The sequence below is a fragment of the Podarcis vaucheri genome (assembly GCF_965113315.1).
Source record: "Podarcis vaucheri genome assembly, chromosome: 13".
Lineage (NCBI taxonomy): Eukaryota > Metazoa > Chordata > Lepidosauria > Squamata > Lacertidae > Podarcis > Podarcis vaucheri.
The window spans coordinates 38,482,268-38,510,231 of NC_138751.1; the positions used below are offsets into that span (position 1 = coordinate 38,482,268).

The following is a 27,964-nucleotide window of genomic DNA, read 5'->3' on the forward strand; positions in this document are numbered from 1 at the left end:
TGGCTCGTTCGCTCCCCTTCCCTTCCCACGCCACGCCCCCTCTCCATTTCCATTCGGTCCTCCTGGGACCAGGGGGCGGGAGGCGGTGCTGTCAATCCAGAGGGGAGGGGAGGGCGCCTACGCGTTGCGTCCTCGGCACGCGCCGGGGAGCGGACCAGAAGGAAAGCGCTTCCGGTACGGTTCAGAGGGAGAGCGAGGAAGAGAAGCCGGATGTCTGCGTTGGGTATGGGAATTGGAAGGGGGGTGGGGCTGGAGGTGGGGGGCCGTTGCTTAGGACAGTTAGGGTTTTTTTTGGGGGGAGGGGTCCGAGGAGAGCACAGAGGCTGAAGCTACAATTCCCCTCCCTGCTTTTCTTAGTAGGCGCACCTCCCCCCCTCCATCGTCCCTTCCTCGCCCCCAAACTCTCCTCTTCTCCAGCAAAGCCAAAATGGTCCTTTCTAATTTATTTAGGAGACCACTGTAAGCAGGCAAAAACATTAGCAGGATTTTCATAACACTTGTAAAGTAGCAATTATCATAGACAATATGGAGAGATAAAAAAACCCCACATGGATTATGGAATCATATGCAGTTGGAAAGGTTGACAAGAGGACCCATGGAGGAGTTGGTGTTAATCTTGGAGATTCAGGGAAGTCTCTAAATATGCATATGTACTTGGTATTGTTACAGCTTTATATTTGTAAAATCAAATAAAAATTATATATATATATATATATATATATATATATTTGCTTTCGTAGATTTTCACGGGTACAGGAATGCAGGTTTTGGTGTCTTCGGGTGTCTTCCCGTGTAAGAGTCGGGGTGTCTGTGCGACGTTTCGACGAGGTCTCACTCGTCATCTTCAGGCTGGTGCTTTCGGCTTCTTGTTACTGTTATAACAAGAAGCCGAAAGCACCAGCCTGAAGATGACGAGTGAGACCTCGTCGAAACGTCGCACAGACACCCCGACTCTTACACGGGAAGACACCCGAAGACACCAAAACCTGCATATATATATATATATATATATATATATATATATATATATATATGTTGCATGTTGCGGAGAAAGTGGGGTGGGGTCCTCCTCCCTCCCACCCCAGAACTCAAGGCCAAGCAGTGAAACTTTTGGGCTGCAGATTCTTGGCCGGCGGGCGAGAAGACTTTGTTTTGCCCAGTGCAGTGCTATTACGTTTAAGGAACTCACTGAAACAAGATGGAAGAGGGGGAAAGGTTATGCTAGTGCAGTTTAATTTAAACCGACATAGATGGCTTCATGTGGCTTTTTAAAAGGCATGAGAAAGGGTACTGTCAACTGGTGCTAAGCATGACAGCTAAGTGGCTGCTGCTGCCCCACCCCCTAAGCGAAGGCTGTTTCTGAAAACTGGTTTGGGGTGGGGTTGTTATTAGGTTTCTCATCTGCCTAGCGCTGTGAGGTTACAGCAGTATAAAAAGGCAATGCTGAAATCAGTTTTAAAAGCAAGCTAGAAGAATAGGGTGGGTCCTAAAATATATATAGTTATGGTGTCAGACGCTTGTAGGCTCATGGGAAGTATCCAGCCAGCCAGTGTGGGAAGTGGAATGTTGGAGTAGAATCCCTTTCTCACCACATGACAAGCTCCTTTGTTACTGCTGAGCTGTCACTTTCCCTCTCTGTAATTGTCTTCTCTCTCCACCACCTGATTTGGATTACAGCCCAGGAAAGGGGGAAAGGCGATGGAGGGCTGGGGTTGGGGTTAAGGAAAAGCCCTTAGGTTGCATCTGACACGTGCTGGAATTTCCCCACCCTTGGAATTTTGCTGTGATTGAGCAGGTCTTTTGTATCTACTACCCACCTGCCTGACCCTACCTTACCTTCAGATCCACTTCCATTTGACTTGCTTCTCTTTTACCCATTTCTCATTTCCTTCCTTCTCCTCTTCTGCCCTGCTTATTTAATGAAAAAACAGTGACCCCTTAAAGAGACCACAAGGTTCTGTGTTTTAATCACCATGTGTGCCTTTGCTATGGAATAAATGTTAAATAGCCGTTGATTTCAACCTTGCCTCTGTTATTAATGTTTTTGCCACATTACCTCACCACGGGTAGCTGGAGGAGATGGTGGTGCCAACCCTGGACATGCCTGCTCAGCCCATGGGGATGGTTGCTGATGTGGTTTTCGTCATCGAGGGCACTGCCAATCTCGGGCCCTACTTCGAGTCCTTGCGCAAGCATTACCTTCTTCCTGCCATTGAGTGAGTGTTTTGCATGGCCCCAGGATGCAACTGCAGTAGTAGCTTTGTTGCAAGAAAGGAGAGGCTCTTGGGAGACCCTTATAGGGAAGGAAATGTTGGGGGAATGCTCCTTTCACGGGAAGGACTGCAATCACTCACTTTGCATCCTATTTGGAAATGGGCTTCACTGAAATCGATGAGATTTGATGCTTAGTAATAAGCATTGGAACAAGGGAGTGCAGGATTAAAATATAGTCCAAACAGGGTTTTTCGTCAGCTGAAGAAACAACTGTAAGTAGAAAGATTTGTTAACTTTCCTGATCCCAAATGACATAATTTTGGGGCATGGAGAGGAATCTAAATTAAAAGAAAAACACATTTGCAGAATTAAACTACAGTGGTGCCTCGCAAGACGAAAAGAATCCATTCCGCGATTCTCTTCGTCTAGCGGTTTTTTCGTCTTGCGAAGCAAGCCCATTGACAGCCTAGTGGATTAGCGCTACAGCGGTCTAGCGGCTTTCCGTGATCAGCTGTTAAGCGGGTTTTTCAGCGGAACAGCTGATAGGCGGCTTAGGAAAAGGGGGGGAGCGAAAAAAACCCGCGGGGACGCGCAAGATTTTTTTGTCTTGCGAAGCAACCCCATAGGGAAATTTGTTTTGCGAAGCGCCTCCAAAACGGAAAACCCTTTCGTCTAGCGGGTTTCCCGTCTTGCGAGGCGTTCGTCTTGCGGGGCACCACTGTATCATAAATAATTTTATTTATGTTTGCCCCAGTAACCAGGCAAGTAGAGCATGGCAAGTGACTAAATTGGGAATAGTGATAATAGAAAAAATAATCCTGTGATTTCACATCTTCAAGTGCATTCCAGTTTCTCTAATGTGAGCCAACCCTTCTGCATTTTTGTCAAATCTTCTCTTTTATTGCCAGGTACTTTAACGGTGGTCCCCCTGCTGAAACAGACTTTGGTGGAGACGTAAGTGTGTGGATGCACTTTTGAATTTGTTAATGAATTCAAGGAATTTTGTGCGCTCTGAAGACCACCTTTCTTTGAGTATACCTAGTTGCTTACTTGCTTACCTGGTTGCTTGCTCGCTTACTTACTTAAAAGCATTTTTACCCTACCCTTCAACTGAAAAGATTAAATGATAGTTCCAACCCTAAAGCTCACAAACACACAATGTCAAAGGAAAAGGGATATTGGGGGGAGGGGAGGAGCAAGTAATTGAAGAAGTCATTAAGCTGTGCATGTCAAAGGGTAAGTAGATAGCACATGGACACAACAATGATTTCCAAACCTGTGGAGAATCATCCAACTGCAGCCAGTGAGCTGCCTGAGATCTGCCAGTGAGCTAGTATTAGCTTAGTTTTTCCTGTTTTCAAAAATATATATATTTGGGGGTTAAAATTAAAAATGTAACTAATAACAATTTCTTCTATACAAACAACCACACAAATTTGTGCACACACCTCAGTGGCACAGACACACACTTCCGCAACTTGTAAAAGTTAATTTTCAAATGCCAGAATTCTTGCTTGTCCAAAGTAGATTCCTGCAGCCCGTGTGTTGATCCACATTCAGTCATCAGCCTATCGCTTTTTGTCATGGGGAGGTGACAGGAGCTGTAACAAGCAATGGAGTCTCTTTCCCTGGCTGCCCAAATCTCTAATCATACAATTTTTGGTAATGTTGTCATTGTTTAAAATAGCCTTTTTAATAATGAGAACGGGCAGATTCCCTTCTCATGAAGATTGATCAAGGCACTGGGGGATAGTCAACAGGGTGCCCTCCGGATTTAATAGACTACAAATCCCATCACCCCTGACCATTGGCCAAACTGGCGGGGGATGATGGGAGCTGTACCCTCCATATCACCTAGAGGGCACATATTGGTTACTTTAATGGAAGCCAAAGCTCCTGATTAGCGACACAGCCAAGCAGAAGACCAATGTCCCTGCTTATGATAGTCAGGGTACTGAAAATTCATTTGGCCCAGAGCTACCCTATCTAACCAGCTTCTGCCTCCCATCCTCATCTACAGTATGGTGGTACCCAATACAGCCTGGTGGTGTTCAATACGGTGGACTGCGCCCCTGAGTCGTATGTGCAGTGCCATGCACCAACTAGCAGCGCTTTCGAGTTTGTCACATGGCTTGATAGCATTCAGTGAGTCTGGGACCGTACATTATGTTCTTTTATTGGCTGCATTGTGCTACACAAGGGTTGCATTTTCGTGTGTAAGGGCTTAGTACTCAAGAGGAACCTGATGTCTTGTGACTTTTTGCAACCAGGAAATACGTCTCAGCAAAACAGCACAGCAAACGTTATGGGGGAATAATGTTCAGTTGCCCTTAGTTTGGGTCCATGGCCTGCCTCACAATTATCTTTCTCCTCTGCTTGTGTAGCATGCTGAGGCCTAGGTTCAGCTATGAAGAGAATGGCCTGGTTGGGAGAGGGAAGGGTCATCCATTTCTGGATGATGGAATGGAAGGAAAAGCTTCTGGGTTTTCTAGGATTGGTATCCAAGGTCTTCCAAGTTTCCTGGGAAACATATGAAGTCCTATATCTGAATCTTGACTCCATGGCTTCACAAATATTTTATTAGCTTTTTCAAGTTAATCAATTTAAAGGATTTGGGTGGTAGACCTGGGAAAGAATCTCTGCATAAAACCTTGGGAGATCCACTGCCAACTGGAGTAGACCAGCCTTCTCCAAGCTGGTGCCCACTAGATGTTTTGAGCTACAACTCCTCAGCCCTAGCAAGCGATACAAAAGGTTGGAGATAATGGGAGTTGTACTTCAAAACATTTGGAAGTGATCAGGGTCAGGTTGAGGAAGACTGGAATATTGGATTAGCTGGACCGAAAGCTTGATGGTATTTAGCATTTATGTGTATGCCTGGGCTCTGGGGTTTGAGAAGGAGACCTTTGGTTCCCTGCACTGGTCCTCTTTATCATTTTGGTTCCCCTAATTTCAGATTTGTGGGTGGCGGCGGCGAGAGCTGCAGTCTCATCTCAGAAGGACTCAGCACCGCTCTGCAGCTCTTTGATGACTTCAAAAAGATGAGAGAGCAAATGTAAGTGGATTTTTGTGTGAAGGGAGGGCAGAAAGGATACAGTGGGTGTGCATCTGTGTTTAAAATTTACAGAACATTAGATGTTTAAAATTGTGAGACCTTTTCGGTTTGCTTTGTGGTTTCCCTAGATCTGGAGTTGTTTTGCAGAAAAAGGGCAAAAACACCAGTCCAGATTGCATGTCATATTAAAAACAAACTATGGTTTAATGTGAACGAGCAATGTGCTGGTGCACTCTACTGCAATGTTCTTGCTCTGCTACTCCCTTCCTCCCGCTGCTGGGATACAAATGTTAGTCCAGCTTGTCATGACATCTGAATTCCAAACAGACCCCAAGCAGTAAGCCAAGAGCAGACCTTGATCACTACAGTCATAACTTGGTTCTCAAATTTAATCCGCTCCGGGAGTCTGTTTGACTCCCAAAATGGTTCGAAAACCAAGGTGTGGCTTCCAATTTGCTGCAGGAAGCCGTGCCGGATGTTCCAAAAAATGTTCACAAACCGGAACACTCACTTCTGAGTTTGCGATGTTCGGGAGCTGATTTGTTCGACATCTAAGGCATTCAACTACCAAGGTATGACTACTGGGTTGTGTTTCTTGTCATGGTGTTTTTCAGAACCATTTGTGATTTCCTTTAGAAAGTCATAAGATACCTAGAAATGAAAGGTCTCATGGGTGGGGGTGACGCTTGAGCTTCTGTGCCAACTATGGAAGCTTTTTCATGCCCTTGTTTTTTTGTTTTTTAAATTATGTGCTTCCCGTCTCCCCAAGTGGCTCAAAGATCCTTTAGCAGCTACATTGGCTGTTGTTGTTTTTAGATGATTTACAAATTGCTTACATTTTAGGGGGAAATATGAGCAGTTTACAATATATCTTAACATCCTCAATAAAGATCAAATACAAACAATGCTATAAAAGTACCTGTATGATAAAACGCCGCCATTAAGTAGGGCATCCTCTTAAGTGTCAGAATAAATATTAGACATGAAAGTCGACTACAGAAATACAATGGAAATCCCACATTTTAGAACATAGTTAACTGAACAAAGCATGTTCTAAACTTCAGTATAAAAAATTACAAGTGGAAATTAACTACAGAACAATACATTCCGTATTTTGAATTAACCTAATCGTTATTTTTGGAGAGAGCACAGGAGATACGTTCAAATACAGTGATACTTTCTATCTCAAACGCCTTGGCTCCTGAACAAATTGGCTCCCGAACAATTGAAGCCCGGAAGTGAGTGTTCCAGTTTTCTAATGTTCTTTCAGAAGCCGAATGTCCAACGGAGCTCCTGCGGCTTTCAATTGGCTGCAGGAGCTTCCTGCAGCCAATCAGAAGCCACGCTTTGGTTTCCAGACGTTTTGGAAGTCGAATAGACTTCCAGAACCGATTCTGATCAACTTCCAAGCTACGACTGTACTTGCTTTAGTTGCAAATATTGAAGCAGAGTTGAAGGCAATTGCTTTCCTGAAAGCTAGCATTGGGGAATCTCCAGGTGGGACACTCGAGCCTGAGGTCAGCAGGACGTTGCAAATGGGCTGATGTGCACCTCCTCACAATCCCTTCTCACTTTATTCCCGCATGGGTTCTTTGAGCATCTTAGTAGTGCCATCAGAACGCTACATTGCTTTTGAAAACCTAACTGTATCAAAGCACTGCACGCTTGGACCTTTTGGTTCCCAAGACTCACCTGTTTCTCCCCCCACTCCCCATGTTCTCCCCCCAAACAGAGGTCCCACACATAAAGTCTGCATCCTAATCTGCAACTCCCCGCCCTACCTGCTTCCAGCTGTGGAGAGTACCACATACTCTGGCTACACAACAGAGAATTTGGTGCAGAAGATTGGTGATGTGAGTAGAAGAAGCTAGGTTGAAACTAGACTCCTCGTTTCTCCAGATTCATTCATTCATTATTACATTTTTATACCACCTTTTCTTCTAAGGAGATCAAGGTGGTGTTTATTGTTCTTCCTCTTTCCCAGTTCATCCTCACAACCAAACCAAGATAGGCTTGTTGTCGTTTAGTCGTTTAGTCGTGTCTGACTATTCATGACCCCATGGACCAGAGCACGCCAGGCACTTCTGTCTAAGATAGGATTAGTTCTGTCTAAGATAGGCTTAGTTCAAGGATATTTAAAAAATAATAATTTTATAAGTCATGCATCCTTGTTTCTCAATTTGGTCATTTTATGTGGTTTTGTACATTTTGTGTTACTTGTAGCTTTGTAAGCTTTTGTGGTATTTTATGCATTGTTGCTTTTTTATTATAGTTTAGTCTTTGTCGTAACTGTTAAGTGTAAACCATTTCATTGTTATTTGCCGATATTCAGTTTTACCGTTTGCTGTTGAACGCTAATGGATTATTGGATATTGCTTTATTTGATCTAAGTTGTTTATTTTAAAATTATGCTTTTATTGTGGCTTTTTTGTGTGTGTTGGATCAGATTTGTTATGAGGCGTGTGATGATCTTCGCTGTCTATTCTGTTGCTTCTTCAGCTTGTAAACCGCCTTGCGTGTAGCAACGTAGGAAGGTGGCATACAAATTAAACGCGACATGAAATTGAAATGAAAGGTGGGCTGCACCACGTTCCCTCCTCTGATCACCTGCCAAGGATTGCTTCCCAGTCGGAGTTAGACAGTTCGGGGGATTAGGGGAGCTTTTAGGGGTCTCCTTTCAACATGGGAATGTGGGAATTGATTCTTCCTCTGCTCACCTGCTCCACCTCTGTTCCGCAGCGTGGGATCCACTTTTCCATTATCTCCCCCCGGAAGCTCCCTGCGCTGCGCATTCTCTTTGAAAAGGCCGTGACGGGGGGCATGATGGAAGGCCAGCTCAAGGACTACAGCCAGGACCCCCGGCATATGATCCTCATACGCGGCATGGCTCTTCCAGGTAAGATCTGGCCTGGGAACAAGCTGTGGGCAGGCGCCAAGAAGCGTCACACGCACCCTTTGAGTCAAGAAAGGGTCTTGGACATCTGTTTACTGCAGGGTGATAGCTGTGCATCAGGCTCTAGGACTGTGCTCAGTAACAGCGAACTGTTTTTGGACTACAATTCCCATCATCCCTGACCACCAGCTAGCTAAGGATAAAGCTGGTAAAGCTTCTGTTTACTGATATTTTTTGCCTTTCCCCTAGTCTGCTCAAGGAGGACAGATCAGTCTCCTGTGCTGGTTTCACACCTGTCAATTCAGAACTCCGTTCTTACTCGTTTCTGCAGTGATCAGCCACAAACTGTCTAATCGGCACCAAAACGCGTATTTAAACACAGCTTTTGAATATATTTTACCCTACAACAGCCATTCTAGTATGCATTTTGGTACGTTTCTTGAGCCGAGAACTGCATTGCAACATTTGGAGAACTGGGAAACCCGAAAGATAACTGTGTTCTGATCCATACACAGGCCTGGGGCGTGTGTGTCAGCTCTGTCCCTATCAAGGAACAAAGGACTCAAACATCTCCTGCACTCGGGGTGTTGAGCAGCACTTGGACTAGAGAAGTTGGGCTAAACGAAGATCAAGATAATTTTAACAGTAGAAAATGGGACAGGGAATTATAGGGACAGAATTACCTAAATTGTATAGAAATTTATTTATGTATGCTACTACAGCAGCAAGATTGCTACTTGCCCAAAAGTGGAAGAAGCAGGGGTCCCAGTAAAGGAAGAATGGATACAAAAACTTATGGAATATGCAGAAATGGTGAAACTTACAGGAAGAATGAGAAATCAAGATAACAAACTTTTTATTTAAAGAAATGGAAATGGTTTATTGAATATTTACAGATAAATTGTAAACAATAGCAGGATTATTGTAGTAACCTGCAGTTTCATAAGAGTATATATCTACAGTAGATAATTAAATGAGCAAGCTAAAGGAATTTGGATATGCAGAAGATATTAAAAAATAAATTGAAGAAACTGCAGAAAGAGGGGTGAGGAAGTCAAATTTTGAAATGTTAAATTGATTGTAAAACTAATGAATGTATTAATTTGAAAAGTATAAATAAAAACTTTTTTATTTTTAAGGAATTCAAAAAAAGAAAATGGGGCGGGGGAATGTTAGTCCCTCTTCTGTTACCGGCAGCAGGAGGGTTGAGTCAATGCGCACATCCTGGTGTATGGGGGTGGGGGGGAGAGAATTGTCTGTTGCGCACTTCCTGCTTGATGACTAATATCTCCCCTGTCTTTTCCATTTGCAGTAGGCGGAGGAGCAGCCGCCAACACGCTGCAGGCTAAGCAAGCCGTGCCCCAGCCCCAGCTCCCCACGGTTCCACCCCAGCTCCCTCCCACCCCACCTCAGGCCCTGCCGGCAGTTTCTCAGCCATACCAGGTACATCCTTTGCCCTGGTAGGTGGCGGTGGTGGGATACTGCCTCCCGAAAGCTCATCCCTCTCCAACCTTGCTCATCTCTTCTTTTTAGGTGACGCCATCGGCTACGCTCACTGCGGCCCAGGCTGCAGCTCAATCTGCTGTGGAGGCGGCCAAGAACCAGAAAGCCAGCCTGAGCAACCGCTGTGAGTCCCTCGTCTGTTCCCCCAGGATTGGGGTTTCTTGGGGAGGGGAAGAGGGTGCAAGCTAAAGAGGGGTGAGGCAGTGGAATTTTTTGTGGTGGAATACAGTGGTACCTCAGGTTACATACGCTTCAGGTTACAGACTCCGCTAACCCAGAAATAGCGCTTCAGGTTAAGAACTTTGCTTCAGGATGAGAACAGAAATCGTGCTCTGGCAGCAGCAGGAGGCCCCATTAGCTAAAGTGGTGCTTCAGGTTAAGAACAGTTTCAGGTTAAGAACGGACCTCCGGAACGAATGAAGCACCGCATTTTTCGCTCTATAAGACGCACCAGACCACAAGTTTTTGGAGGAGGAGAACAAGAAAAAAAATATTCTGAATCTCAGAAGCCAGAACAGCAAGAGGGATCGCTGCGCAGTGAAAGCAGCAATCCCTCTTGCTGTTCTGGCTTCTGGGATAGCTGCACAGCCTGCATTCGCTCCATAAGATGCACACACATTTCCCCTTACTTTTTAGGAGGGAAAAAGTGAGTCTTATAGAGCAAGAAATACGGTACTTAACCCGAGGTACCACTGTAGTTAGGGGCAGAGGTGTCAGCTTGCAAGGGCGATTGGCGTAGGGAGAGGAAATGTCCTGATGTTGGGGTTCATGGTGGCTGGTCCCGTGACCGTATTTCCTTCTGTCTCTTCCATAGTTGCCTCCTTGAACCCCATGCAGCCCGCCTTCAGCCAAGCTCCCGCACAGACCCTCCCCGCAGGCGCCGTACCAGCCCTGCCTCCCAAGCTCCCTGCTTCTTCGCAGGCCAGTCTGGTTTCCACGGTAACAACAGGCTCCGGCCTCCTGGTCCCACAACCAGTACAGGCCCCGCCACCGGCTGGGCCCTCAGCCATGGTATGTACGGTAGGCCCCGGAGGTCTTTGCGTGAGATGCGTGTGGAGGGGAGAGGTGTGCATATCTTTGGGGGGGGGGAGGCCACCTTGTCCATCGAGAAGTGGTTGTGAGATGCATGCTTCGCGCAAAGGGTGATGGCCGAAACACTATCAGAACACTCAGTTTGCAGGGAATGCTTTGGAAAAGGAGTGTGCCAAATTCTCCTCTTGGCTCTCAAACCGGCTGCAAGCCACTGGTTCATTTTGCTGTTGCTTTATTCCACCTCCCCACACTTGCCTCTGCACAGGACATGATGCCAAGAGATCCTATTTCTTTTCTTTAATGATTCTTAATTAAAATGCAAACTCAATAGTAAAACAAAATCACAAAAAACAGGTATGAAATATTGAAGCTGAGACAAAAGAGGGAGGGGGTCCAAAGGGGGGGTTATTGGGTTGTTGTTTTTATTCTGATTATGTATTTTGTGGTTTTACATTTTGATTTTATTCTATGAACCGCCCTGAGACCTCTGGGTATGGGTCAGTATATTAATAAGAATAAGAATAAAAAGAATAAAAATAAATAAATCAATAAATTAATAATAATAATAATAATAATAATAATAATAATAAAACTTCATTGAGAACAGATATTTACTTACAAGCTGATATACAGATGCTACTTAACCCCAAGAAGTTACCTCAAATGCACAGAAATGTATCAAACAAGTGTTGGAAATGTAAGGACTGTGAGGGGTCGTTCAGTCATACGCGGCGGACTTACAGGAAGGCATATATAATGAAATTAAGGACAATCTTAAAGTGACTTTCCCAAGAGGCCAGGATCCTTCCAGCTGGGGATACTAGACAGCGAAATCCCAAAGAATGCCCTGACAGTATTTATGTCTGTGACTACACCACAAATTCTGTGTGCTCACAAATGGCAGGAGAAGAGAACATCCTCAAAGGAAGAATGTTTGATGAAAATCTTGGAATACACGGAGATGGCAAAAAGATACGAATTTAGAATCTTTTAAAGAAGACTGGAAACCCTTTCTAGTCCACATTCGAAGATCATAGCGAGGTTTGAAGTGTTAGAAAGCAGCAGAAACCCATATTAAGGAACATGATAAAGAGGGATGAAATGAAATAAGGTGGAACCTTAAGACGCAATTGTATGTAATTTGGGTTATAGACATCGATGTTGGGTGAGCGGGAAGTCACTTGCTTTGTTAGAGTACCGTAGTATCTCAGAAGTCAAATGGAATCTGTTCCGAAAGTCCATTTGACTTCCAAAACATTCGGAAACCAAGGCGTGACTTCTGATTGGCTGCAGGAAGCTCCTGCAGCCAATTGGAAGCTGTGGAAGCAGCGTCAAGACGTTCAGGTTCCAAAGAACGTTCACAAACCGGAACACCCACTTCCAGGTTTGTGGCGTTTGGGAGCCAAAACATTCGATTCGCAAGGCGTTCGGGATCCAGGGTACGACTGTATAATCGTTGAGTAACGAATGGAAATAAGATAAAAGATCATTATAAAAAGAGAACAAAGGTTTACAGATGTGAGAGAAAGCCCTCCGGAAATCAACGGCCTCAGGGCCTGGTCTCAAGAGCGTTGGGCTCCAGACCCTGATAAAACACAGCCTGGGCTCCCAAACATTATGTCTCTCTCTTCTCTCCCTCTCCCCCCACCCCACAGCCTAGTGGCGTCCCTCCCAACAGCATGAACGTGGCTCAGCCAGCGCAGCCACAAATCGGGGCCACACAGCAGTCGGTCACCAACAAGGTGATAGCGTGGAGCGGCGTGTTGGAGTGGCAGGAGGTGAGAGCTGACTCGTGGCGCGGGGGGAAGGGTGAGCCGAGAGCACAGAACCGGTTTTGCCTGGCATGTTTTGACAGTCTGCCCCATCCCTCTTCCCCCAGAAGCCCAAGCCGGCTTCAGTGGATTCCAACACCAAGCTGACTCGTTCCCTGCCCTGCCAGGTGTACGTCAATCAAGGAGAGAACCTGTGAGTGCCTGTCTGCGGGTCACCAAAGGAGGGGGAGAGTGTGGTGGTCAATGGCTACGGGGCAAAATATAGCAATATTCTGCCTCCACTGTCAGAGGCACCGAGTTTCTGGGCACTGGAAGTAGGGAGAACTCAGCTGTGATCAGGGGCTGCTTGCGGGGTTTCCCATAGGCATATTGTTTAATTATCTGATGGATCAAGTGGTTGCATTTGTATCCCATCTTCTTCTCTAAGGATCTCCCAGGCCCTAGGTCAGCACTCTAACCACTGCTCCGCACTGCCTCTCAAAGGCGTCAGGATTTGAACCAGGGGCCTCTCAATCTGCGGTCAAACGCTCTGCCCTTCTTTTGGCTGCTGTGAGGAGACCAGATGAGCCATTTGGACCGATCTAGCGCTGTGGGTTAAACCACAGAGCCCAGGGCTTGCCGATCAGAAGGTCGGCGGTTCGAATCCCCACAACGGGGTGAGCTCCCGTTGCTCAGTCCCTGCTCCTGCCAACCTAGCAGTTTGAAAGCACGTCAAAGTGCAAGTAGATAAATAGGTACCGCTCTGGCGGGAAGGTAAACGGCGTTTCCGTGCGCTGCTCTGGTTCACCAGAAGCGGCTTAGTCATGCTGGCCACATGACCCGGAAGCTGTATGCCGGCTCCCTCGGCCAATAAAGCGAGATGAGCACCGCAACCCCAGAGTCGGCCACGACTGGACCTAATCGTCAGGGGTCCCTTTACTTTACCTTAGCGGGGCTTTTCCGAATGCTAAGCTTGAGAGGCGTTGTTTGTGGTGAGGCAGCCACGCTGGAGTAAAGACAGACTTCAGATACTGGAGGAATGGCCATGGGGGCACGGTTCAGAGTTAGGTAGGTTTTCGGAAAAGGATGCCAGCAATACAAGTGGGCAAGGAGCTTCTGATCCCATCTCAGCCATGCTCTTGTTTTGTTTTTTAAGGGTGCTTGGGAAGGATCTGGGGGCAAGAATGGGTGCAGCTGTCTTTAAATTCCAAAAGAATAGCAGCCTCCCTGGTTTGTGAAAATTAATGGGGGAAGGATACATTTGTCGTAACCCGAGGTGGAGAGCCTCTAAACCAGGGGTGGCAAGATGTCTCCAGTGTTTGGATACTGCCAGGGAGATAAAGTCCATCATGGCCCCAAGCCGTCTGCCGGACGATCCATCGATCTCCCGTAGGCACGCAGTATCAGCTATTAGCGACATGAGTTTCTAGAAAAAAACTTGCCACATTCTAGAGCTCATGCACACTCTATCAGCAGATAATGCACAGCCAAAAGTTGCACGCAGGAGAGCATTATTTACAAGCTTTATTCAGCGTTGATCAAAACAAAGAAAGACATGACTGCCTGCGTCAGTGTCTCCAACAGAGAGAGAAACGAAAGCAATAGAAACATAAACATCCTGTGAACAGGAAATACGCAGGGTGTGACACAAACATCCTGCTCCCTTTTAAGGTGGAACGGAAATATGCTAACATCCAGATCCTACCATCCCTGACAATTTGGCCATGCTATCTGGGGCTGATGGGAGACTGAGTCTTTAAAAAAAAAATCTGGAGGTTCTACAAGTTCGCCACTAACGCTGTCAGTCTTGAGAATCGCCGGATAAGGCTCCTTTCCTTTTTTTGAGAAAGTACCGTATTTTTCCATCTATAAGACGCCCCCATGTATAAGATGCCCCCTGTTTTTGAGGACTCTGATTTAAGAAAATGGGGGGGGGAGATGGCCCCCATGTATAAGACGCCCCCAAATTTTGGACATTATTTTTAAGGGGGGGAAACATAGTCTTATACATGGGAAAATACGGTAGATCTTATCAGGTTGCTTGGAGCGGGGCCTTCTCGGTGGTTGCAGCTGCCGAGTGGCCTCCTTAGAGAATCCCAATGAGTTTTCCCCCTGGCTGATGGTCAACATGTTGTGAAGATCTCCACCCACCCCCATCCCCAGGAGTTTTAAGCTGAATTTGGTGGCTATGTGGATGCGTGATATCTCCCATCGGCGTGTTTCCTTGTTGGGTTTTTGTCATTGCTAATTGCTTATTAAACGTGTTAGATATTTTGCGGCTGCGCGTAGCCTTATTTTAAGGAGCAATTAGTACACCAGGTTAATATGCTGTGGCGTTGCGGGGGGCAGGGCATGCTGCTAACTTGCCTGTTTTTTGCTCCATTCCAGGAAGGCAGAACAGTGGCCCCAAAAGCTCATCATGCAGCTGATCCCCCAGCAGCTTCTGGTAAGAGGCGAGATCGAGGTGGTTGTAGGCAGAGCCTGTCATAGTGTTAGGCTATAACCCAGGGGTGGAGGGCTTTTTCCAGCTCAAGGGCCACATTGCTTTCTGTGCAGCCTTCCAGGGGCCGCATGCCAGAGGTGAGCGAGGTCACAGGCAAAAAATAAGTAAATAGCCAGTGCAACTACTAAACCTTGCCATTGTACAGGATGCTGGTTTCAACACACAGTTGCACATCCCTCCCTGTCACGGCTAAAAATTGGCCGCTGTTTCTTTGATGCTAAAAGAACTAAGTCAGCGTGAGTCAGCGGCCTACAATGACTCATGCAACCTTTATAATAATAATAATAATAATTTATTATTTATACCCCGCCCATCTGGCTGGGCCTCCCCAGCCACTCTGGGCGGCTTCCATAAAAACCAAAAATACAATAAAATATCACACGTTAAAAACTTCCCTGAACAGGGCTGCCTTAAGATGTCTCCTGAATGTCAGGTAGTTGTTTATCGCCTTGACATCTGCTGGAAGGGTGTTCCACAGGGCGGGCGCCACTACCGAGAAGGCCCTCTGCCTGGTTCCCTGTAGCTTTGCTTCTCGCAATGAGGGAACCGCCAGAAGGCCCTCGGCGCTGGACCTCAGCGTCTGGGCAGAATGATGGGGGTGGAGACGCTCCTTCAGGTATACTAGACCGAGGCCGTTTAGGGCTTTAAAGGTCAGCACCAACACTTTGAATTGTGCTCGGAAACGTACTGGGAGCCAATGCAGGTCTTTCAAGACCGGTGTTATATGGTCTCGGCGGCCGCTCCCAGTCACCAGTCTAGCTGCCGCATTCTGGATTAGTTGTAGTTTCCGAGTCACCTTCAAAGGTAGCCCCACGTAGAGTGCATTGCAGTAGTCCAAGCGGGAGATAACGAGAGCATGCACCACTCTCGCGAGACAGTCCACAGGCAGATAGGGTCTCAGCCTACGTACCAGATGGAGCTGGTAAACAGCTGCCCTGGACACAGATTTGACCTGTGCCTCCATGGACAGCTGTGAGTCCAAAATGACTCCCAGGCTGCGCACCTGGTCCTTCAGGGGCACAGTTACCCCATTCAGGACCAGGGAATCCTCCACACCTGCCCGCCTTCTGTCCCCCAAGAACAGTACTTCTGTCTTGTCAGGATTCAACCTCAATCTGTTAGCCACCATCCATCCTCCAACCGCCTCCAGACACTCAAACAGGACCTTCACCGCCTTCACTGGTTCTGATTTAAAAGAGAGGTAGAGCTGGGTATCATCCGCATACTGATGAACACCCAGCCCAAACCTCCTGATGATCTCTCCCAGCGGCCGCATGTAGATGTTGAAAAGCATGGGGGAGAGGACAGAACCCTGAGGCACCCCACAAGTGAGAGCCCAGGGGTCTGAACACTCATCCCCCACCACCACTTTCTGAACACGGCCCAGGAGGAAGGAGCGGAACCACTGTATAACAGTGCCCCCAGCTCCCAGCCCCTCAAGACGGTCCAGAAGGATGCTATGGTCGATGGTATCGAACGCCGCTGAGAGATCCAGCAGAACTAGGAAACAGCTCTCACCTTTGTCCCTAGCCCGCCGGAGATCATCAACCAGTGCGACCAAGGCAGTTTCAGTCCCATGATGAGGCCTGAATCCCGACTGGAAGGGATCCAAATTGTACCTGTATATATAGAGTGGTCAGGGACGCGGGTGGCGCTGTGGGCTAAAGCCTCAACGCCTAGGGCTTGCCGATCGAAAGGTCGGCGGTTCGAATCCCCGCGGCGGGGTGCGCTCCCGCTGCTCGGTCCCAGCGCCTGCCCACCTAGCAGTTCGAAAGCACCCCCGGGGGCAAGTAGATAAATAGGTACCGCTTACCAGCGGGAAGGTAAACGGCGTTCCGTGTGCGGCTCTGGCTTGCCAGAGCAGCGTTGTCACGCTGGCCACGTGACCCGGAAGTGTCTGCGGACAGCGCTGGCCCCCGGCCAATAGATGTGAGATGGGCGCACAAACCCCAGAGTCTGTCAAGACTGGCCCGTTCGGGCAGGGGTACCTTTACCTTTACCTTTATATAGAGTGGTCAGTGTTAGTGTTGAGTGTGGGTTGGTTGGATGGTAGAAAGCTGGTGTGTGAAAAAGCTGTCGATCGTGGTTGGAGAAGAAGACTTTTTAAGAATAAAAGCAGCAACACTCTGCAAGAATACTCTTTCTCAAAGACTCTTTTGTGCCAACTAAGGTCCAAGGACTAGGCAACAGAGTAAAAAGGAGGTCAGAACCTTTTCTTTTTCAAACACTGTGTCACTCCCTACTATTCATTTGTGCAAGAGAAAGGCCCTCATCCAGCCCACCAGTGCAGCCAAGCACCAGTTTAAGACAGTTACAGCCTCCTCTCCTGATTCAAATCACACACAGAGAGAGAGACAGAGAGCTTGGCACCATGAGCACACGGATGACGTCATGCCCCCAATCTCCTAATGGCCGCCCCTGAACAGCATCCATGTTTTTAACGTATCATTTTTGTTTGTTCCATTTGGTCAGCGATATCTTTAAGCTACTGAGAGATCAAATAGGAGCAACATAAGTTGCACCTATGCTGCATCAGGTGCGGCGCTCAATCGGCTGCATGACTGAGTTTGAAACTCCCTTGTGCAGCCAATCCCTGCAGAAAACAGCCAGCCCAGCTGCTTGGAATCACAGGACTCTGTTTACATTCCAGAGACCTTCCAGGCTGTTGGAAGTCTCACGGAGATGGGAGACGGATGTGACATACTGGTTTCCTTTTCCTTTGTTCCTTTGTTTCAGTTGCTCTCTGCTTTCATAGAGAGAGGATGTCTTTTTTGAGAGCCAGTGTGGTGTAATGGTTAAGAGCGGTAGTCTCCTAATCTGGGGAACCCAGTTCGCGTCTCCGCTCCTCCACATGCAGCTGCTGGGTGACCTTGGGCTAGTCACACTTCTTTGAAGTCTCTCAGCCCCACTCACCTCACAGAGTGTTTGTTGTGGGGGAGGAAGGGAAAGGAGAATGTTAGTCGCTTTGAGACTCCTTCGGGTAGTGATAAAGCAGGATATCAAATCCAAACTCTTCTTCTTCTTTTGCTGTCTGCGTAGCTTAGAAAGAAAACTCTTTGCAATGTAGCCATAAATCTCATCACTTCCGCATGCTGCTGGAAACTCTGCTTAATGGGAACGTGCCTGAGGCCTCATCAAAGGCTCAGGTCGTTAATTATTCTTCGGAGGCAATTCCGAAGGCTCGGCCGGAGGAAAATGAGGCTTTATCAGCTTGGCCGAGCGGAAATGGCGACATCTTGCACTGCAGTTCCCAGACACCCAGCAACCAGCTGGCTGCCGGGTGCTTAGGAAGCACCATGCAAGAGACTTGCAGCCCACCTGCCCGTTATCCTGCGATGCAGTGGTGTCAGGTGATGGGATGCAGGTGGGTTGACAAAGCGGAGTTATGGATAGCAGATGGGCTCACCAAAAAACGTTTGGTTTGCCGTGCGCAAGCTCAGGCTCCTAACTGTGCTTTTCCTTTTCCCCTGCAGACGACTCTCGGCCACCTCTTCCGCAACTCGCGCATGGTGCAATTCCACTTCACCAACAAGGACCTGGAATCACTCAAGGGCCTCTACCGCATAATGGGCAACGGATTTGTAAGGCACTACAGGGGATGGGAGGGCGTAACTCAGGTGATTCGGGTGGCATCTCCTCAGGGTGGGTTGGGCAGGTCAGGCCAGTCAACATGATTATACAAGCCTCCCATATCTCTCTGCAAACCGACCGACCGATCGGTGCGTCTGGCTGTTAACCAGAAGGTTGGTGGCACGAGCCCACCCAGGGACAGCTGCGGGCAGGATTCCTTCATGGCAGGGGGTTGGACTAGATGACCCTTGGGGACCCTTCCCATTCTGTGGTTCTGTGACCAAACTTTGAGGATACGCAGAACACAAGGCAAACACAGGATTGATTCCCAGTTGCCCCCACCACACTACTTTCGGAGGGTGGCTTCCCTTGGGAATTCAATTTCTTCCCAAGGGGACACAGTCTTGCAACAGACAAACCTTGGCCGTAGAGGGCAGAACCTCCCATTTATAGGCGGAGCTTCTTGGTTATGGGGACGGAACCGTCATCTTCTGAATCGGGCAGCAATAATAATCGGGCAGCAGTAATTATTATTATTATTATTATTATTATTATTATTATTAATTATTTATTTGGACCCTGCCCATCAGACTGGGTTGCCCCAGCCACTCTGGGCGACTTCCAGCAGATTTAAAACATTAAATGTTAAAAACATCCCTATACGTGGCTGCCTTCAGATGCCTTCTAAAGGTTGCATGGTTACTTATTTCCTTGACATCTGACAGGAGGCCATTCCACAGGGTGGGCGCCACCACCGAGAAGGCCCTCTCCCTGGTTCCCTGTAACTTCCCTTCTTGCAGTGAGGGAGCCACCAGAAGACCCTCGGAGCTGGATTTCAGCGTCCAGGCTGAACGATGGGGGTGGAGAGGAGGAGATGGGGGGGCAGATAATTTTCTCTGTGGGCCGGATTCTGTAGCACAGGGGTGGCTAACCTGCGGCTTCCCAGCAGGTGTTGCTGAGCTCCATCTCCCATCGCCCCGACGATTGGCCTTGCTGGCCCCGGGGGCTGCTGGGAGTTGGCGCCTCAGCTGCGCCCAGAGGGCCACAGGTTAGCCACCCCTGCTTTAGCAGATGCATCCTTCTCGTCGTCACATGAGCAGGCGGGCTGCGTCCACTTCCCTCACACGACGCCCTGCGAGGTGCGGGTGCTGATGCTGCTCTACTCCTCCAAGAAGAAGATCTTCATGGGCCTCATCCCCTACGACCAGAGTGGCTTTGTCAATGGCATCCGGCAGGTCATCACGAACCACAAGCAAGTCCAGCAGCAAAAGGTGCGGGCAGCTGTTTCCCCTGAAGGCACAGCTCTGAAGGCACAGAGCCAGTGTGGTGTAGTGGTTAAGAGCAGTAGACTTGTAATCTGGGGAACCGGGTTCGCGTCTCCGCCCCTCCACATGCAGCTGCTGGGTGACCTTGGGCTAGTCACACTTCTTTGAAGTCTCTCAGCCCCACTCACCTCACAGACTGTTTGTTGTGGGGGAGGAAGGGAAAGGAGAATGTTAGCCGCTTTGAGACTCCTTAAGGGGAGTGAAAGGCGGGATATCAAATCCAAACTCTTCTTCTTATCTTCGGCTGCGTACGCACAATACGTTCAGAGTGCATTTTTCTCCTCAGAGAATTCTGGGTGCGGCTATTGTTTCAGAAGTGTTTCTGGAAACTGTAGCGATGTGAGGAAACAGCGAGGCTCAGAATTCTTTGAGAGGAAAAACATGCTTCAAATGTGCTTTTTAATAGTTAGTTCAAAGGTATACAGAAATGCGTACCCCTTGCAAAAGTATCTTTTTTTTATAATACACAGAAATAAAACAGCTGCTTAATATAAAGAAAGAACAAGGGCAGAAAGGAGAAAAGAAAAGAATAACCTAAAGAGATGCAGTGATACCTCGTGTTACGGACGGGATCCATTCCGGAGGCCCGCCCGTAATGTGAACTCCCCAAAACTCAAAGCGCTGTGTCTGCGCAGGCACGCGGCGCGATTTGGCGCTTCTGTGCATGTGCGAAGCGCGATTTAGCGCTTCTGCACAAGCGGCAAAACCCGGAAGTAACCCGTTCTGGTACTTCCATGTTGCTGTGGGACATAACGCGAAAAGACAAACATGGAGTGGACACAACACGAGGTATGACTGTATGGAGACACTAGGGCTGGGCGATTGCCGGTTTTCAACATTGCAATACAGTATATCACCAGCTAACCATTGCGATATACTGATATATCACTGTGTCTGAAATAAGGATGGAGCTATGCAGAGGCGTTGGCTGGCTTCACGGTTTCCCCCAGATTGTGATTTTTGCAAAGCACATGCACACATAATAATTTGCAATATATTGGCAGGTCAGAAACTATGAAGCCAATATCATGGTTTGGATTTCAAATTGGTTTTGGATGATACGTCACCCAGCCCTAAGCAAGAGAATAAAAAGAGAGAAAAGCTTGGAGGAAAGATAAAGAAAGATAAAAGGACTTCCCCCAGCTCTCTGTCCTGCAGTCAAATATAGTATTCACTCATTAAGATTCAACCATTCTGTCGTCTATAAACCAGTATTTTTTCAATCTTCAAATCCAGATATTACAAGTTCACGTTCTCTTTCGTGCAAAAAATCCACAAGTTCAAATGGACTTTAAAAGTATAGTTTGTATTACAGCCTTTATCTCCTTGTCTCTCTCTTTTCCCCCACCCAAAGGCACATTGGACCGCCATATGATGAAATCTCTATAACTCTCTCTAATCTCATCGCGCACTGCCTCCCAGCTGCCGTTGGGTGCCACAGCCAAAACGAAAAAGCCCCAACATCACAGGCCATTTCTAGTAGTGTTTCCACATCTGCCTCTGACCTGTAAGCCTGGAGAGAAGACCCTCCAACATTCAGCTATTTGGCCATGGAAATGACTTGTGGGCACATCAACTGGAGTTTCTAGCCTCACTCCAACTATTTGTTGCATGGCTTTTATGTTTGCTAGCGAACCGCGTACTTCCTTGTGCACAGGTGGAGATTCATTTGCTCAAACGCCTGCCTCGATTTCCCATAAGCCTTTAGTGACAGAAAGATACAGGCTATTATTTTATTTCTTTATTTTGGCTTAGGTGGTGCCTGGCCAACTCAGATGGTCTTCTCTCCTGGCTTTGGAATCTCCCCGGTCTCTTCGTTCCCATCGCGTGTCCCACCCCCCTCCTCAAGTGCTCATTGTTCTCCTGTCTCTTCCTCTCTTTGCAGCAAATGGGGGGGTCCCAGCCCCTGGGATCCACGGCCGGCGCACAGCCATTCCTGGCAAAGCAGCCTGGTGCTTTGCCGGTGACACAGGGGGTCCAGCAGCAGGTAAGAAGGGGGATGAGAAAGGGAGAGAGAGAGTGTGTAGAAGAGACATGAATGGAAGGATGTAGTATTATTCAATATGGAGCAATGGTGGTGGGAAGTTAAAAGGGGAAAAAATTGTTAACATATAATAATAATAATAATAATAATAATAATAATAATAATAATAATAAATAATACAATTAGGGAACCTATCTTGGACTTTTCGTAGGAAAAAGAAATGAATGGTTATGCGACACCTTGGCTTAAAAGAAATATTGTTTAACAGAAAGTGGATGTTTGTATGGATCAAAAGTTTTAAGTAATCATATTTTCTGGGGTTTTTTATGTAAGCAGCAGATGGAAAACCGTTCTTTTGTTAATGTTTTCTTCTTCTTCTTTCCCCCTCTCTTTCTTTTCTTTATTTCTGTTCTCCCTTACTTTTCTGTTTTTACTTATTCAATTTGTATCTTCTGCAGTTGGGATTTTACTGTATTGTGGGATAATCTTAATAAAAAAATCTTAAAGGGAGGAAAAAAGGCAAAAGAGACTTTGCTCTAGTTGTTTGCCCGGCGAGGGTGGGAAGCAGCCGTCATGAGGAGCAATGGGGGGAGGCTATCCGTTGGCAACCTTGGCATCGCACTGCCTGTGCTCCTTTCTCATTGGCCACCTCCCTGCGTAATGCCCCCTTTTTTATTGCAGATGGGTGGGCAGCAGGTGAGCCCTGGCATGCCTCAGGTGGGAATTATGGAAGAGCAGCAACGGCAGCAGGGCCTGGTGAGTCACTTTGCAAAAGTGTCGGGGGGGGACTCATGCCGCCCTTGGGAGTCCCAGTCTTTCATGCAGTGCACCCTCACTGACCCCATGGGGCTGAATCCTAAAACCCAAAGGGAGATGTATAGGGTAAGGGGGATACCTCTGGGGATTAACCTGGCTGCCTAATATCCTAACATTTCCGAGCACAATTCAAAGTGTTAGTGTTGGCCTTTAAAGCCCTAAACAGCCTCAGCCCAGTATACCTGAAGGAGCGTCTCCACCCCCATCATTCAGCCCGGACACTGAGGTCCAGCGCTGAGGGCCTTCTGGGGGGTTCCCTCCCTGCGAGAAGTGAGGTTACAGGGAACCAGGCAGAGGTCATTTTCAATAGTGGCGCCCGCCCTGTGGAACTCCCTCCCATCAGATGTCAAGGAAATAAACAACTACCTGACATTTAGAAGACATCTGCAGGCAGCCCTGTTCAGGGAAGTTTTTAATGTGTGGCATTTAATGTATTTTTACTCTTTGTTGGAAGCTGCCCAGAGCGGCTGGGGAAACTCAGCCAGATGGGCGGGGTACAAATAATAAATTTCTATTACTATTATTACTAACTGATGTGGCACTTCAGTTAGAAAACCCAGTACTCTAGCAACACCAACAGGCCTAAACTTTATCTCTGCCGCACTTGTTTTTCTCTCAGGCTGGCAGAAGCAGGCTAAGCGTGAGGTAATAAGACAGTTCTTTTACCCATGAGTACCTTTTTTGCCAGAAAAAAACCCCGCTTTCTCACAACAGCCTGTCTTCCCTTCAGGCAAACCTCTGTGGTCTAAACCACGGAGCCTCTTGGGCTTGCCAATCGGGAGGATGGCAGTTCGAATCCCCACAATGGGGTGAGCTCCCGTTGCTCTGTCCCAGCTCCTGCCAAGATAGCAGTTCAAAAGCACGCCAGTGCAAGTAGATAAAAAGGTACCGCTCTGGCGGGAAGGTAAACGGCGTTTCTGTGAGCTGTGGTTTCCGTCATGATGTTCCGTTGTGCCAGAAGTGGTTTAGTCCTGCTGGCCACAAGACCCGGAAAGCTGTCTATGGACAAACACCAACTCCCTCGGCCTGAAAGTGAGATAAGCGCCGCAACTCCATAGTTGCCTTTGACTGGACTTAACCATCCAGGGGTCCTTTAAAGGTAAAGGTAAAGGGACCCCTGAGCATTAGGTCCGGTCCTGACCGACTCTGGGGTTGCGGCGCTCATCTCGCTCTATTGGCCGAGGGAGCTTCCGGATCATGTGGCCAGCTAATCTGCTTCTGGCGAACCAGAGCAGCGCACGGAAACGCCGTTTACCTTCCCGCCGGAGCGGTACCTATTTATCTACTTGCACTTTGATGTGCTTTCAAACTGCTAGGTTGGCAGGAGCAGGGACCGAGCAACGGGAGCTCAGCCCGTCGCAGGGATTCAAACCGCCGACCTTCTGATCGGCAAGTCCTAGGCTCTGTGGTTTAACCCACAGCGCCACCCGCATCCCTAGGGGTCCTTTACCTTTACCTATAATACCCTTTTGCAATCTGGCCGCTGCAGAAGCATTGCAAATAATATGCGTACCTGCTCTGGGTGGCTGCCGATCTTTCTACCTATCAACTGAATCACTCACAGAGACGCATGTGCTGCTGTTTGTCCTGGATGGTGTTTTATTAGCTGCCCCCCTCCATTTCGGCAAAGGGGTTTGGGTGGCAGCCCGTCTTGTGGGTCAGTCTCTGCATTGCCCTTTCACATGTCTCTCATTCGCCAGGCACTGCTCGATCGTATGTGGAAGATGCAGGCCCAACATAACCCTGAGCTGGGGTGAAGCCAGCAGCACCGCTTCACTGGGTGGGAACGGCAGGGCAAGGCAGCACGGCCTGTTTCACCTCAAACGCCGAAAGGGGATTCTCCACCCCTGGGAGGCCAGAATGGCAAGCTTGACCATGTTTCCTTCTTTCCCCCCCAGTTGCAGCTCCGAGTGCAGCAGCCTCAGCCGGCAGCTCCAGCCACCAACCAGCCTCCGCAGGCACAAGGCCCCCCCCAGGCCGGGCCCCAGGCCACACAAGCAGGCGCCATGCTTAGACCCCAGAACCCTGGAGCCAATCCACAGCTCCGCAGCCTCCTCCTGAGCCAGCAGCCGGTAAGGGCAATCTCCCTCCTCTCCACCATGGCATCCTGCTTTTGAAAAAAAACCATTCATTTACTTAGAACCATAGAACTTTCGAACTGGCCATTAGCGCCAGGCGAAAACGTTTCTCTTTAGCCAGGCCTTTGGCTGATTGACATCCAATGCCCTTTTAAAATGTGTTATTGGGTTGCTCTTGTTTTTGTTTTTATTATGTATTTTTATGTTTTTATCTTGTGGACTCCCAAGACATGCAGGTGCAGGGCGGTATACAAATTTAATAATAATAATAGCAATGAATGTGTTGTGGGAGAAGGGATTATTGGTTTGCTTGTGTTCTTATTTTTATTATTTTTTTATTGTGTGTGTGTGTGTGTGTGTGTGTGTGTGTGTATTCATTTTATGTTGTGAACTTCTCTGATATCTATGGATGAAGGGCGGCCTTCAAATTTAATAAATGATGATGATGATGATGATGACGACAACAACAACAACAATAACAACAACAATAGCCCAGCCCTGCTCAGTTCAAGTCCTGTGATTTTGGTGCAAGAGAATGAGTCGGTTCAATCTTCTGCATAACAGCGTTTGAGCTGTTTCAAGGCAATTTCACGAAGGATCTGGATTGATCTGGACCCGTGCAAGAGCTGTTTTGGGAATGACAAGATTCCCCCATTTAGCGCTGCCGATAGGAGGGTCCACCGTGATTCTCTTGGACATAGAATCATAGAGTCGGAAGGGACCCTGAGGATCATCTAGTCCAACCCCCTGCAATGCAAGAATAGACAGCTGTCCCATATGGGGATCGAACCTGCAACCTTGGTGTTGTCAGCACCGTATTCTAACGTACCGTTCTCTCTCAGTGGAGGAAGCCTGCTGGAGAGGGTGACTCCTCCGTAGGAATATCCAAAGCAGGGCCAAGTAAACTGCTATACTCCTCTCCAGTAGAGGTCAGTCCACCGCCATCTCCCTGTCCGGTTCTGTCCTGCCTTCACTGGCAGAAGAAACGAAGAGCTTTTGTATAATTTCCAGGGCCATCAGCCACGAAGTTTTTCCTCTTAACCTAGATGTATATTCAATCCTTCGCCGAAGTCCCACCCCACCCCTGCTTCTTTTAGAGCAGGAATGTCCAACAGGTCGATCGTGATCTACTGGTAGATCCCCAGGAGGTTTTGGTAGATTGTGGCCAATCGCTGGGTCCCTTTCCTTAGCGCTGGTAAAATAGAATCCTGCCCCGCCAACTCACCCTGCCCTCCATTGTTGCACGGTCTGGGAAGACAGAATTTACTCAGTGAGGCTGTTTTTTTGTTTCCCCAGCGATCTGTTGGCGAGTGGCTGATCCCCTTTCTCCCACGAGCTGTGACCTGAACCCCTAAAAATGGGGCTATCCTCCTCCTGAACCCCCAAAAAGGGTGTAGATCACTTCCAGTTTTTAATTGTCAATAGATTGCAGTCTCTTGGGAGTTGGCTCCCTCCCCTGTTTTAGTGGAACCAGGGTCCAAAGCCTATACTGAGCAGGTACACACTGCAGTACACCTGAAGTGCTGGCCAGGTGGGTGAAAGGAATGGAATCGCCTTCTGGTAGAGGGAGAAAATAGCCCCAAGGCCTCTCATATGTGGAGAGATAGCCCTGTTTTAGCCACTCAGGGCAGACTCTGGTACCTAGGAGAAAGATGGCGGCAGCAATATTTGAGAGAGGGAGGGATGGAGACTTCTAAAGATGGAAGTAGCTGCATTCGGAAGGTGGGATGCTGAGGGCGAGACGGAAAGGAGCAATCGCTTTGCGCTGTCCACTCCGTAGTGTTGCTAAGAAGGTGTACCTGTTTGAAGACTCGTCTCCTCTTTCTGCTGTGAACGAATCACCTCTTGCCCTCTGATCTTCTCTACCTTCCCTCCTGCACAGCCCCAGGCGGGAGTTCCTCAATCCCAGCAGCCCCTCCACCACCTCCAGCAAGGTTCTCCGGGAATGTTGCCCCACCAGCCCATGGGAACGGCTCTGGGGCATCAGCCTCCTGGACAGCAGCAGCTCCAGCTTGCTGGACAGACCCTCATGCACCAAGCTCCAGGACAAGCGTGGCCAGGCCAGATGGGACCGCGGGCGGCGCTGCCAGGTAGGATGCGCAAAATCTGCCTAGAACCAAACAGCCAGATGCCTTTGCCCCTCCGGAAGCAGCTGTATCTAAGAGCTGGGGGGAGGGTCTTTGTTTTTGGCCCAGAGAGTGGCACGGAAGAAACAGGGAGATCACCAGCATCTTGATACCACCTCACCCCAACTTCCCCGATGTTGGCACTCAGCGGCTTCTTATGGGATAAGGAGCTGATCTTTGCAGAACTCCACAACACAGTTGCCATGGGATGGAGTCTGCTCCCGCGAGCAAAAGCAGTGCCCCCCCCAACTTACAGAGCCAGTTCTGGAAGATAAAAAGGACCCCTGACCATTAGGTCCAGTCGTGGCCGACTCTGGGGTTGCGGCGCTCATCTCGCTTTACTGGCCGAGGGAGCCGGCGTACAGCTTCCGGGTCATGTGGCCAGCATGACCAAGCCGCTTCTGGCGAACCAGAGCAGCGCACGGAAACGCCGTTTACCTTCCCGCCGGAGTGGTACCTATTTATCTACTTGCACTTTGACATGCTTTTGAACTGCTAGGTGGGCAGGAGCAGGGACTGAGCAACAGGAGCTCACCCCGTTGCGGGGATTCGAACCGCCAACCTTCTGATCGGCAAGTCCTAGGCTCTGTGGTTTAACCCACAGCGCCACCCGCGAAGATACCCCATAGTTGATCAGAAAGAATCGGCAAGAGTTACGCTCCCCTCGTTCCTCTCAAGTCAGGGCAACCAAAGCTTTTCTCGGTGGCAAAACCAGGCTGAAACAGGTCTAGATAATCTGCTTCCACCTTTCTCCTTGTCTATAATGGCCTTCCCTGCTGTATCTCCCCCTCCCAGGTCAAATGCTGATGAACGCTGGTCCCCGGGGCCCAGTCTCCCAGCCAGGTTTGCAGCAGGTTCCTGCCCCCAGCATCATGGAAGACGACATCCTCCGGGACCTCATCTGATGGCGGAGGCTCCTGCTCCAACACCACCTGGGCTGGAGATTGTTTCTGCGTTGTGGACAGTGCTGCTCTTCCGGAAAACATTGACATCTTCCTTTCTTTGTGTGTAATATGCCCCCCCCCCCCGGTTTGTTAATAAATGTTATCCTCTTCCCTTTGTGTCTTGGTCTTTCCTGAGACAGGTTCGTGCTCACAGCATCTCTGCCTGCCCC

The 27,964-nt window shown here is 48.3% G+C and overlaps 1 protein-coding gene across 3 annotated transcripts; it reads left to right on the forward strand.

Annotated features, from left to right (window-relative positions):
* Window positions 1-115: 115 nt before the first annotated feature.
* On the forward strand, window positions 116-27,905 carry MED25 (mediator complex subunit 25). Of its 3 annotated transcripts, none has more exons than XM_082194368.1 (20): window positions 116-223; window positions 2,071-2,216; window positions 3,123-3,168; window positions 4,235-4,359; window positions 5,171-5,269; window positions 7,002-7,122; window positions 8,009-8,165; window positions 9,475-9,605; window positions 9,696-9,789; window positions 10,480-10,676; window positions 12,353-12,475; window positions 12,577-12,662; window positions 14,837-14,894; window positions 18,425-18,532; window positions 19,619-19,792; window positions 21,732-21,833; window positions 22,512-22,586; window positions 24,545-24,718; window positions 26,607-26,814; window positions 27,646-27,905. In XM_082194368.1, the coding sequence occupies exons 2-20, from the start codon at window positions 2,080-2,082 to the stop codon at window positions 27,753-27,755; spliced, it is 2,325 nt and encodes a 774-aa protein (XP_082050494.1). In that variant the 5' UTR covers window positions 116-223; window positions 2,071-2,079; the 3' UTR covers window positions 27,756-27,905. The 3 variants fall into 3 exon arrangements, with proteins under 3 accessions (XP_082050494.1, XP_082050495.1, XP_082050496.1); XM_082194369.1 differs by having other exon boundaries at window positions 19,622-19,792; XM_082194370.1 differs by having other exon boundaries at window positions 12,580-12,662.
* Window positions 27,906-27,964: the final 59 nt, after the last annotated feature.

Excerpts from the sequence above, each read along its gene's own strand:
- MED25 (XM_082194368.1), top strand. The coding sequence starts at position 2,080 with ATGGTGGTGCCAACCCTGGACATGCCTGCTCAGCCCATGGGGATGGTT. Across the intron at positions 12,476-12,576 it reads GCGTGTTGGAGTGGCAGGAG|AAGCCCAAGCCGGCTTCAGT; the intron begins GTGAGAGCTGAC and ends CTCTTCCCCCAG. Across the intron at positions 19,793-21,731 it reads AGCAAGTCCAGCAGCAAAAG|CAAATGGGGGGGTCCCAGCC; the intron begins GTGCGGGCAGCT and ends CTCTCTTTGCAG.